Raw genomic sequence first — 13,323 nt, forward strand, 5'->3', positions numbered from 1 at the left:
TTAGGTTTGAGAACCCTCAGCATCTAGTTCCATCCTTAAGCCACTCAGACGTTATCGATCAACATCCTCTTCAATGTTTTTAACATCAATTTTGAATATTTTGGCTGGCTTGGCAGTCAAACTGTTAAAGCAGGAACCCAATTATATTATGGCAGAGATTTGATTAAGTTCTGCGAAGTTCGATCTAGAATCTGGACACCAGCAATCGTCTGAAATATTCTTAGATCACCCGTCACGAGTCCCTCGGGAGAACTTTTAGCATCCTTTAATCCTTCCCCGGCCGGCCTTTGACGATCCACATCAAACCGTCTCCGGTCCCTATCGTGCGATTCATCTCAAACTTCCTTTGGCCATCTTTATCAGACCTCTTTGATCATCTCGAACCATTCTTGCCCGAACCCTCTGGGTTATATTACACATAGATCGTCGTCGAACTTTCTTCGGCTGCCCCTAACCACCCTCCCCATTCCAAGCATACTCGACTATCTTCGATACGTCCTTCTCGACCACTTCTGTTTACTGTCGGAGGAGGTCGACGCGTTCAGGGCAACCGATTCGAGAGCACTCTTCACCCGACATTGCGTCGAGTCATAAATAATAGCCTGAACTGACCGAGTAATAGTCCGAGCTGAGAAATCTCCAATCGCCGCAATACCGAAAAAATTTCGAAAATATTTTTACCACTTTACTTGAACCTTTAATTGAAAATATCGCAGAACGATTGCATCCTGGTCGAGCGCAAACAGTCACATTCGAGTAGTGCGAGGATAAGAAGACACCGCCGTTGGTGCGAGGCCTTAACGATCTAATCGTTCCATTGATGGGTAATATCGAGTAAACGAGGCGATTCGGGCGGGGGTGGGGGGATGAAATTAGCCGCTTAATGAGGATGCAGCCGGTGGGCGGAGCCAATCGAGGGTAGCACGTGGCGCTCGTGGGACCTTGCCTCTCGGCGAGAGGAACTCGGCGTGCCGCAGTTACCTTTCGACCTGTCAACAATAGACGTTCCGCGTCGCTCGCGAACGCTGTGCCGCTTTCTTTTTCAGTCCGTCCGGGAAAAGCGTAGCGTGACCGTCGAACGACGCGCACCTCGTTGCACCGACAGTACACTCGAACTGTGCCCGGAGAGTCGAGGAATACGACGGACGTGTGTCCCCCCGTTTTCGTCGTGTGAATCGTTTCCCTTATTTCACAAGAGAAAAAAGAAAAAAAATGGTTCACCAGTGTACGAAGTGCGACGTGCTCTCCGCTCGAGTGATGACTTTTCGGATCGTTCAGTGAAAGTGGCCCGCGGTTAGGCGAACAGAGTGATAGCATGTTTCGGTAGCTCTGTTCGAAGTCGCCGGGCTACTCGTCTCGTATCGGTTCATGCTAGTAAGTCGTATCAAAGTCGAGCTTCGACTGCTAGATTTCAGGCCGTGTCGGTTAGACCCTCGTCGATAACTTCACGTCGAAACTTTGTCCGAGGCGCTCGATCGGTTTGACTTTCGATAGCAAACTTCCCCGAACGTAAACCCCTGTAGAATTATTCCGAAGAGATTGTTTCGAACAACCATGAAATTTTCGGCGCGCGATTTGTTTCCCGATCGTGGAAGCTCGGTGCCTCGCGTGGGATTTTGCGGAAGTTGCCCGATCATCAAAGTTTTCTGCGATGTTGTCGAACTACGTGGCAAGCTGTGGGATCGGGATATGGTAATTCATTTAGCGCGCGAGAGAAAATTAGTGGCGCAGGGTTCATTTGTAGGGAGAGCTCTTGTTGTAGAGGTTTTAATTTTGTGAGATCCTTCGTGTCAGTGAGAGCTGAACTGAATTTTAATAAATTCGTAGACAATTTTGGTGATAAATGCATAAAGTCCGCAGTCTGGATATAATTCGTTCGATTTAATTTAATCGAATTTCCAATAGTCATTCTTATTTAAGTTCTTATTGAAATTCAGTGATTGGTCCTTCGTAGCGTATCACCTTACTGTAGTTAAATTGAACAGACTTCCTCCTCGTGCAAGAACATTTTGTGCTTCCAATTGTAAAGACTGTGAATGAGAAAATGAGGAGAAATGAAGAACAGACAAGATGGATAGGGAAAAGTGATGGAAGGGATGAGCGAAAGGAATCCAGGCTCGATACGGTTCTCGATGGGTTGAAATTTAAGGGTGTTTTAAAGAGTCGTGTTCAGCGATCGTATCCGCCGAACGGAGCGGCGAGTTTCCTCGAAATGCAACTCGGTGCAGAGTGTCGCGTGCCGTATCGATTACCATATCTCAACCACCTGGAACGACGGAGGCATAAACATCGGTTCAACATTGCCGTTTCTCGCGGTAGCTCCTCGTATCTCGGTCGCTGGACCCGTGAACCCTGTGAACCCACGTTCACGTCCCTCAGTCTTCCTGCTCTCCCCTTGAAATACACATGGCTCGAGCGAATTCATTGCGCGACCGGAAAAAGGGACGATCTTTGCCTCGGGACCAGTCACGGCCTCGTAAAATCCCATCCTGCTCTTTTTATATCCGCGTTTGTCTTCCGAAACATTGTAGCCCATGCTCGGAACAATTTTAGCGAACCCCTTATTCTGTCGAACCGATTAATGGACTACAGACGTTCGTGGAAATTTACAATATTTCTACAATCTTCTCAACGAATTTGAACAGTTAACCGTGCAGGATTATTAGCTCCGACTCCATATTTTCTGTCATTAAGGATTGCTGAAGGATCGAATAAATAACGAACGTGGCCACCGTCAGCAAAAGTTATTTACGACGGAAATGAACGCGTCTAACGCCGCTAGAAACTTGTTTGAAGACGGTTCCTCGTAAACAACCGCGAGAACGATTAAATTGACGCTTGTTATTTATAGTATGTCGTCCCGGTGTTTTCCTCGACAAGGACTTTTTAAGTTACGGTTAAATACGGAAGTTTAATGTCCCCTTCACATAGAAAATATTAGCTCTAGAAATTAATTTTCTAACTATTTTACAATCAATTATACAACAGTAACGCCTTAAGGGCGACATTCTTCCACAAAGGGCTTAAGGAATATATGGGTTAAGTTCAGATTCTTAATTTCTAACGTTTGGACCACTGCATGTATCAAAGGAAATGCAAATTGAAATAGCAAGCGTCGCATTATCGATAGGACCCCTCATCTGTGCTAAAGAGAAAAGGGACGAAGGGAGCTGAAGGGTGATGGAAAACAGGTCGGGTTTGCGGGGTGGACGATGGAAACGGACGCAATACGCGTCGGGTGCGAGGTTTCTATCGAACGGGAGCGGCTGCACGCCGCGCGGTCTGAAATCGATGGACAAAAGGCCGCGTGTCGCGGCTGCAGAGACCGACGCTGCACCATACCACTGCACCGCTGCACCGACGCGGCCCAAACCCTCGTCGAACCTCGTTCTCCCGTTGACGTTCTCACGTTCACGTTTTCACATTCCCGGTTCGACCGAACCCCGAACAAAACCCGGCCAACAAACGTGCCGCAACCGTAAACGATTCCGCGATTCCGCTCCGGAACCGCGCCGGACAAAGTCGCTCCTCGCCTTTTATTAATTCGGAATTTCCGCGGCCGACTTTCGGGTCGCGTGCCAACGCATTCCACGATTTTTCCTCCGTTCGTTCGACCACCCCTCGCGGCAAATATTTCATCGAAACTGTAGATATGATTTTCGGGGGAATTATTTGAGCGTGTATCAAAATCCTATATTGAAAGATTCTTTCGTGGTGGAGGATCGTTGATGCATTTTCTTCGATCAGCTGCTTCGAGTCGTCTCATCGTACACCTTCCACAAAACTAGACGTATTTTAAATTAATATTTTCCTTATGTAAAACTGGTTGTACCGGTACGTTTACAAAATCGTTTCTCAAGAACGTCTCTTTCTCCTCTGAATCGAGAAAACTAGAGCCGGTCATTGTGATCGATATCATTAATAATGTCCCGCGTAACCTATAAATAAACAGAATGTGATGTTTGTATTCCACAACTTTGGATACCGCTGGGGAAAAAGTTACGCAGGACAAAGTTGAGTGGTATGCGTACTTCGCGAGTTTCGCTTCCTCCATGCACTGAAGCACCATGAATTGCACATTGTTGTAATTGTGCACCGAATTGCATACTTCCTCGAAAAAAGACTATAATTCTAAAGGGCAACGCTTGGACTAGTTAGTGAAATACTCACTCATTCGAAGAATGACAGTGTTAAAAGTGGACACAAGTAAATGCTGCTTAGTGAAAAAGAGCATATCAATTTTATTAGGTTTCAGAAGGGAAAGATTAGTGCCGAGTGGAAACTGTATATCCTTTCGCGAGCACTTTCATCGGGCGCCGGAAGTTTTATGGTTATCGTCTATTTAAGAGCGTCCCCGTACGCGTCATGGATCATTGATCGCCAATCACAGTTCTTAGCTACTCGGCTGACTAATCAGGAAGTAGGAGGCGGTCGGAGCCGCTCCAATAAAACTATCGCCGCACTTGAACCTCTGCACCTGCACACCTGTTTGTTTGACCAGAAATCTAAACAAAGATTTGTTGGAAAAATATCGGGGAAAACGCTCGGGGAAGTTCTGCTATTTTATTTCCGTACCGTCTCGAACTATTCGGCTGGCCTAATTTAATTTCGCCTAAACAAGGTGTACTCTTCGTTAAAATTGTATCAGAGATCTGCAGTTAATCTAAGTAAAATCCGCGAGATAGAGAAAATCTGAGAGATCTACGGTAAATTACGAGTTTTGTGAAATAGACTGATTCGATCGTGTGGAGTTGTTATTGTTTCGTTGAGAATTGATTCTCGAAGTGTCCATTCATCCTGCAGAATTTCGATCGGTCGCGGAACCACGAGAACCGCTGCTTCATTTTTAACATTATCAGGAAAATAGCCAGGAAATCTTTTCGCGGAATGCTAAGCTGAAAGTGGCACAAGCAATAAAACTTATCTGTCATCTGAAGGGGCTCGTTGGTGCGACTAGTTTGAAATGATCGAAACTTTGCACTCGTCCTTCGATCGTCGAAACTATAATTTTCTACTAGAGCTACCAATTCTTTGGTACATGAACTTTTCTTGGGATCCTTATCAATCTTTCATTTTTCATTTCTTCTGAATAAATCCAGAAAATCTCAGAACGTTAGCTAGCACAGTTTCTTTCCTATTAAGAGATTAGTTCACGGTGATGTAAGGCTCGAGCACCCGTCTCGACGGAAAGGGAAGCTAAGAAAAGGGGACAAAAAAGGGAAACTCGAGGACGTAAAGTTACCAACGCGTCCGAGGCACTCGCGCTGGCAAATCGGTTCGCGCATAAATCAATCGCAGCCGTCGCGGACAAGCGTTTTTCCAATTTTGCGCGCGGCGTCGAAAAGGGCCGGCGTTTCTCGCGAAAACGGGGGTGGCTAAATTAACGGCACTCGGGAGGAAGAAAGCCGGAGCGTTGGCAAGAAGCTTCGAGACCGGGCGGAGTTATTATCCGTGCAAAAAGAACCTTGAATGTTGAATAGCAAATGAAAATTAAGGACTCAAGGGTTGCGCGGACCCGCGTCACACGGTCGTTATTCATTGTTGCGGGGGCAGGTGACTTTTTCCGAAAGTTCTGACGTCCTGTCGGTGCCTGGCATCTCGATTAGATACCCACCCTAAAACCGGCTATAGTTTCACGTAGGAATGAAGCGACAGCACGGTAACGAATGAAAATACGCAATGCGTCCTTTCTGCTCGAAAATGTCAACCCGTTTTCGATTTCTAAACTACCCCCGTCGGTTGGCAGTCGCTCCGCAGCCGAAACCGTAGCAACTCGCGTGTGCCAAAATCTCACTTCTAATCGTGGACCGTGTAGAATTTGCAACAGAAAATCCAACCGAGTCCTCAGACATCGTTGCGTGTTGAACGAGAGAGCAGCTGTGAACCGTCTCGATTTAACTCTGCTACGTCCTTTCGCCTAGTTTTCGATTTTTGAAAAATTAAATATGTACAAACAAGTGGGCTGATACAAAGTTGGTAGCACACCTTTCGTTCAAAGCTCGATAAATCGGCTAAAAAAAATCGTACATCAAATTTTAAGGTCTCATTGTAAAGAAGAGAATTCAATCTATAAATTCCCGGCATATTAATTCACGAGAAAAATTTTTTAACGTTTCTACAGCCGTTTGAACATTAACATTATCGAAACAACGAGTGTCTTCAGTTCCTCGCCTACCACGTAACGAAAAAATTTTCTAGACCAAAAAGAACGATGGCATGCAAAACTAGAGACTCGAAGCTTCAAAATGAGTCCAAGTTTAGCATCCTAGCATTATTTTTAACAAAATGATCGCAGATGTTCGGTAGCAGAGAGTGAGTCGAGCGGTTGTTTGGCAAAGAATCCGTAGCTTCGAGCAGTTGGAGATCTCGCGACCTGTGTCTTCAGGTTCTGTGGAAGACGATAAGGGTTAGGGCGATAAAGGAAGGGCGGTAGGGTCTCGTGTGCGCGAGTGAGGGTGTGGAAATCCGGTGTAGAGAAGAGGGTTGCCCGAAAAGAGGATTATTCGGTGTGGAGTGAGAATACCGGGAGATCCACGACTTCTGGACCGACACGAGGTGTTCTCGGGGGATGCTCGACCTTGGTGGTCGTCGTCGCTGGTCTCGTGGTTTATTTTAAAAGGAGGACAAGGCCGCTTATGGAGCGGCCAGCTCGGTTCCTGTCGATCGGCGCGGCCGACTGAAAATAGAGAGACGCACGGCCGCCGCACACGGTCCATGCTCCACGGAGACACGAGATGACACCGGACACGGGACGACCAGCCAGCTGCTCCTAGATCTGTCTCTATCTCGATCCGCCGGAGAGGTATTATGAACCTGGAATGGCCATCATCGAGTCCTCTGTTGCCCGAGGAGATTGAGGTATGGCCGCGGTAGCCGGCATCTATGGCTTCTCAGAGGAACGACACGTCAGATATCCCGAGCATCGGCAGCATCCGTGAGTTTCACGTGAAAGACGACCGAATAATCGATACACACTATACCCATCCCCCCTCCCCCTCACCGTAAACGCCTATCGCGATCTACAGGGAGTCTGGTGCACCATACGCCCTCTGTTTAGTCAATCAGTCCCTCGTTTATCGGAGCAATTAAGAATTTATTATGCTTCTATCGTGAAAGCGAGACAAATGTTTCTTGTCTGGACAAATTTTGTAAACTCTCCTGAAGGGGAATGATGATATTTTTTTTATATCTCCACGAACGTCTAAATTTGTTTAAATAATTTTCGAAGCTATCGAGACACCGCTACCCTGCTACTTGGTCTCTAAAGAAAGACCCACTCGCTTCAAATATTATTTAAACAAATTTAACCGATTATAAACTTTTTAAAAATATACCATTCTATTCAGGAAAGTCTGTAGAATAATCCCAGATGAAAAACGTTCGCACATCTTTCACGATTACTGTCTTCTTTCCTGTAATTGCACTTTTTAAAAATCGATAATTTTTAAATGATGCGCCAGACACCTTGCGAATCACCATTCCGGTTGACAGCGAGTCGCGAAGTCGAGAATTTCCCTGTGATTACTGGAATTAGGACATCGTCCTGATCGAGAATAGTTGAACCTGGTCTCTAATGTCCACCGGTGGCCACCGGAGTGAACCTGATTCATAATTCACAGTTAATTAGTGCTGGCAATGACATCGCAAATATTTCTCTTGTTCAAGACGCGTGGCTAGATTGGAGCCAATTTATGATTCATGGCTAATTAGACCGGCGATCCGTGCACACTCCTAGGTGATCAAATGTGTTAAAGGGTTGCGAATTGCAAAGTTGGTTTAATTCAGTGTACACGGATTAAATTTGCAAGTCGGTTCGAATTATTTATATATCTCTTTTTGAGATTTATTTCCGACAAGTTTTCCCAGCAAGAAAATAACGATTAATATATATATTTTTAATTAAATTCCATGAAACAAATGGAAATCATTTACATCTGCCACGATGTAATTTATTTTCGCCGCTGGGACAGCAGTTGTATTATTATTTCCAATAATTTCCCGACAAAGAAAATGATTATTAACGCAGATTGTAAAATATATCCGCAAGAACAAAGAACGTTTGCGTTCACCAAATCAGAAGGGATTGCGAAAATTAAGTACAAAATCTCGATTGTTCAAACGTAAAGCAGGAAGACTGACAGCTGTTTAAATACTCATCAATTTCGCATCTGTTTGACCGGAAATTACACGGAGCCTTCGACATGCAGAATTATTGTAGAATTATGCGCCGGTAATTGCAAACACAATTCCGAGCCAAAGTTGTTACCGGAATTTGTTTTGTTCCCGATGCGATCAAGTTAACGCGATACAGATTTACGTAATTGCGATATACCTGTAGGGGACATATTGTGGCTCGATGGAGTTGTCAGTGGAATTAAAAAATTACCAACAAACTCATCACTGCCTACATCTTTAGTCCACAATTTTTACAATTGTAAAGCTGCTTTCATCGAAAGCGATTTAACCAATTTCATTATACAAACACATTACAATAAATAAACTGCGAATTTAGGTGCGAAATAAAATTCTTTTTTATACTACACAGACATTTAAAAATTGTTTTAGCCTTTCCACTGCATTGAATTCGACCTACAAATTTTTATTATAAATACCGGGATGAATCACGAATTACTTGCACTACAAATATTATAAAATTATTGGAAAAGCATGAGGTGGCAATAACCCACACCGACAAATTTTTATTATAAATATTGGGATGAATTATGCCACTGCAAATATTATACAATTATTGGAGAACCATGAAATGACAATAATGCAGTCAAGAGAAGAACAAATAAATGCAATTTATTTATATATGTATTTAGGGGTAGTTTAAAAATTGTGCTTGCTAACACGCCAACTGTGAAAATGTAATCTGAACATTTCACTGTCTTTTAACGAAAAAGTCGTCCTGTTAGATTGTACTTAGCAGCTTCGAGTTCGCGAACGCACCTAATGAGTTCGGGCCGTCGAGGAAAACTGCGGCAGGCAGATTCAAGGTTCATTTGCCAAAAAATTAGAGGCACTCGCGTGGATGGTCAGGAGGCTGCAGGGATTATTTGGTTGAAAGGGCTTCACAGACGACTCAAAGGAATCGATCAGGGAGACCGAGCCTTGAACCGAATCGCTAGGGAGAAATGCGGATGGTTTGTTTAAAGAAGTAACCGGTCAAATGGGACGTTAACGCAACCCAGTTCTTCCCTGAACAACTTTCTCCGCGAAAGAAACCCAGACCAACCTTCCCTGCTAACGTCGGCATTTTTCCGGGAGAAGGTGAACAATAGTTTCCAATCTTTTTCACGGTCTCTTTTTCAAAGTTTCGCTCGCCAATTTTTCCTTGAACAGACTGAGTTAAAAATGACCATAGAGACACACACATTTTTCAAATTGAATAAAATACCTAAGCGTGTTTCGAGTCGTGAAAAAATCAATAATTTGGTTGAAGGTTTCTATTGCTGTGCTTTTAAAAATGTTCTAACAGTAATATTCTCAAGAAATTGAAGAAATTGTCCTGAAATTTCCCTGCAACGTAATAGTCACAAACGCGTGGAACGTCTGTAATAAAAATTTGCAGCGTCCGAGTCGGGGAATCTCTATCAAAAATGGAAAAGCGGACAAATCGGAAACTGCAGTTTTAACGCCCTTTCGACGCCATGCTGCAAACTACGGCGCGGAATCCCTGATATCTCGCGTTATATGCCATTAACAATTGAATCCTCTCTCGCTCTCGAATTTCGAAATAATCGAGGCAGAAGAATCGCGGTATTTTTCGCGGAATAATGGGGTCGCCTGTAGGAAAAAGAAGAGTGTTCGGGTAAAATGGCGTCGATCGTGTTCGCGCTGGAAAACCCCGGATGGAGCATGTCGCGTGGCTCTCGTTTTCGAGTTCTCTTGTGTGTCGCCGGTCGCTGGTTAGTAATCGCGCGACTCAATAATGCAGATCCACGGGTTGACTTGGTCGAAGGACACGTGGTTCGCGTTACTTGGTAGCCGGGGGGATGCTTTGACAATCATTTCACCAAGTGGCTCTACACATGCTGCGGCGTATAGCCACGCGGAATTCGACGATTTAAACTGTTTAACGTTTCCCTTTTTAACTCGGGTTAACTTGTTTATCGATCTTCGCACCGGTGGATAAACGCACTCGCGACTACCTTCGCGATCCTAGTTCACCGGGGGTTACCTCCTTACGGCCTAAATTATGTCACTTTTATTTTTAAACGACGCGACGACGCCGGCGTGGACTCGCTATGCGAACAACTATTGCGAGCGTTACCGTGTCTGCGTTCGCTGGGCTTTTTCTACTGGATAGAAAACTACAAATATGGAAAGTTTGAACGACTAAAAAATTTATTTTTCACACATTGTAATATCGAGACATCAACAATTTTTAATCTGCATAAAGATCCGCAGTCCACTCAGGAGGAAGATGTAAAATCTGCACGGAATAATTTTTTTTTCTCAACATTCTCGATATCGTTTCCCGTCAACATGCTCGCAGATATTAAGGATTGATCAAATCTGTACCGAGGGAGCGTAGCAAAGCCGTTCGGATCGATTAGAGCGACAAATACTCGGATTTAGGTTGACGAGCGACTACTTCCTCGCGTCGTCGGAGTCCGAGGGTAAATCGCGCGGACTAATTGTCGATCTCGGTGTTTTCTCCTCCGCTTTCTGCTTCCTTGTGTATTAATAACGAAGCACACGGGGGTTGCACGTGTGTACGGAAGGGTTGGTAAGGGTCGAGGGGTGCAGAGAGGTTTCAGACGCGCCACGGTCGCGGGTTAATTGATTTCCAATACCGGGCTGACCGGCCTTCGGACCCGCGTAGAAGCGAACCGTGTATCCGTCGCCTAAGCACGATCACCGGATACCTTAACTATTGGACACGGCGTATATTAAACGGCAATGGTAAATCCATAGGTTCCATTAGGATTTTTATTTTAGTAAATTAAACTTTTGGTAGAATTGAGATGGAGAGATGAAACTGCTTAAATTAAACCTGGCGAGGTTATGTGCGACATAAAATTCTAGTTTAGACATTGCAAGAAACAGGAATACGAGAATTTGTCAAATGTTTATTATTACACATTCTACGCTGTCTCTCGCGAACGTCTGAAAGTTTGTACAAGCATTGCACACATAAAGGTGTTCCAAACTGATATTTTTCTCGAGAAAAGTCGCGAGGATCGAACTACAAAGACATCGGTTCGAAACGATTCTTTTCAAGAGCGATCTACTCTCTGTTCGAGGAGCAATCGTCGGCTGCAGCGGCCGAAACGAGCCAACATTACATCACGGGTAATGTCCTCGTGTAACAAGGGCTCTTGGCACTCCGCGCGGAAACTTTGTAAGATAGTCCGAAAGTTTCCGCAGCCTCTTTTCGTTTTCGATTGGACTCGATGGCAAGAGGGAAGAAGGATTGCAAAATGGGGATTGTCGAGTGTCAGGGTCGATTAACGTTACGCCTACCACGGGCAAATTACTATCTTGAACAATTTTAATCGATTGAAAATACCATAAATTTTAAATTACATCCGCCCTATGTTTATTCTTCTTCTATAACGTTAAATGTGCAAGGGGTTGGGTAAATGCAATCTTCTCACAGTTTTGTAAGACGTTTCATTTCCATGTGTTTTGCGCCTGGTAGGTTCGGTGTTAAAAATGTCGAAATCCCAGTGCTGCCAATCGCACGTCTCCTCGGGTCGATTGAAATTTGTCAGGCTTTCGAGCATTATGCCGCGGATCGCGGCATATCAATATCAGTTGGCCGCGTTCCGCTCCGGAACGACTGCTCGTTTGTTCGGGCCCGGTGATTTCCGCGTATTAATTATCACCGGCTGACTTCGGTGGCTCGTTAGTTACTGTCTTTTTCCACCGAGACCGACAGCCACGGTACAGGCCGGTTCCCGTCCGGAGAAAATGGTTTGATCCGTTATTGATGCGCCGGCCATCCGCGAGGAGCTTTGATAAATGGTAACGGCCACCAAAATGGCGGATCAGGATCGAAACGACGGATAATTGATCGATCGCCCAGAAGCCCTTAATGTCGTTATAACTGCCTCCTCGATGACGATCGCTATAGCTATTATTTTTAATGGGCCGCGCCAATCAGAAATCAATCTGTCACGCCCGCTCAGACGAGCCCGTTTACCCTCGCAACAACTATTCTCGATCTATTACGATCCGGCGATCCATTTCGGTCCAAATCTATCTCCAAAAGCAGATGAACTTGTTGGAAAAAGATGTTTCCCATTTTTAGAGCCCCGAGAGAGAAAACTACCCCTAAGGTTTGGGAATTTTTTCGTGGGCAATGCCTGAATGGAAAATTCTAATTTTTTCAGGGATTGTAATTACAACTTTCATCTTTCTATTGGAATTTTTCCACCCGTGCGAAAATAACCATTCACACAAAAAAAATCAATGTTTTCCCGAAATTCGAATTGGGGGGAAATTTCGTTGGAAATCGCGTTTCGAAGAATTCGCCGAGTCTGCACGTGCCCCGAGTCCAGGAAAAAATGAAATAAAATTTGATCGAGGTTATTCGAGTGCAAGTAACAGCCCTGTCGGATAGTTGCACGAAGGGGTGGCACGAGGCGGGGATGGAATTTCCGAGCGCAGAGAATTGTCCGATCGTCGATGTTCAGCAACGCGTGTACCTTGTCGAGCTGCTCTCCCTCGGAGAAACAAGTTCTGGATCGAGCGCCCGTTTAATCCGACGGATATACACGAGCGGTTTTCCATGTCGGACTGGCGTCGAGTTGGCGTCGCAACGCTCGGCGTCGTCGGAGCGGCATCTCTGAATACGGCGCAGGAACCCGGCACGATTTCGACGTTACCGACCGCCTCTGATATCCGCGTTTGATACACCGAGAACTCCCGTGACGATTCCGAATGAAACCGTTGGGAAAATCTCCGGGAAAGCTGCCCCATTTTCCCGTTCGACTCCAGATAACACGCTGCGGAATCCTCCTCGAATCCTGCGTCCCTAGCTGGCTCAGTTTTCCTCCGATCGGGAAAACATTCTACACGCTCGAAGTAACGCGATCTTTTAGATTTTTTTTCTACGAAACTATGACGCGGACCTTTCTGAAATTTTTTGGAATTTTTATCTCGTATTCGAGAAACGAGTGTGATTTTTTTCGTTGAAAAATATTCACTAATTAACAACTGAAATATTTTTTATTTCCCAAAATACGTGGTGGACACTTGAAAGAGAAATTTATAAATTGGCAACAGTTTGAGCATCTACGATTTTGGCCAAATTGCCTCGCATTGTTCTTTCAACAGAATAGTCTAATTTTCGGACAGGGAAAGCCCATT

At 44.9% G+C, this 13,323-nt stretch overlaps 1 protein-coding gene across 11 annotated transcripts in view; it reads left to right on the top strand.

Moving 5' to 3' along the window:
- The window catches only part of Shaker (potassium voltage-gated channel protein Shaker), a 267,533-nt gene that overhangs the window by 166,295 nt on the left and 87,915 nt on the right, over positions 1-13,323 (top strand). Inside the window, exons 1-2 of one of the 11 annotated variants that reach the window (XM_076793391.1) lie at positions 910-1,374; positions 6,296-6,934. The exons of 8 other annotated variants lie outside the window; for them this stretch is intronic. In XM_076793391.1, coding sequence (XP_076649506.1) covers positions 6,861-6,934 — 74 coding nt within the window. In that variant the 5' untranslated portion in view covers positions 910-1,374; positions 6,296-6,860. Of the gene's footprint in view, positions 1-909; positions 1,375-6,295; positions 6,935-13,323 lie in introns of those variants that run through there. 2 more of the 11 variants (XM_076793392.1, XM_076793393.1) reach the window with 2 other exon arrangements.

Source organism: Halictus rubicundus, chromosome 9 (assembly GCF_050948215.1).
Source record: "Halictus rubicundus isolate RS-2024b chromosome 9, iyHalRubi1_principal, whole genome shotgun sequence".
Classification (NCBI taxonomy): Eukaryota; Metazoa; Arthropoda; class Insecta; order Hymenoptera; family Halictidae; genus Halictus; species Halictus rubicundus.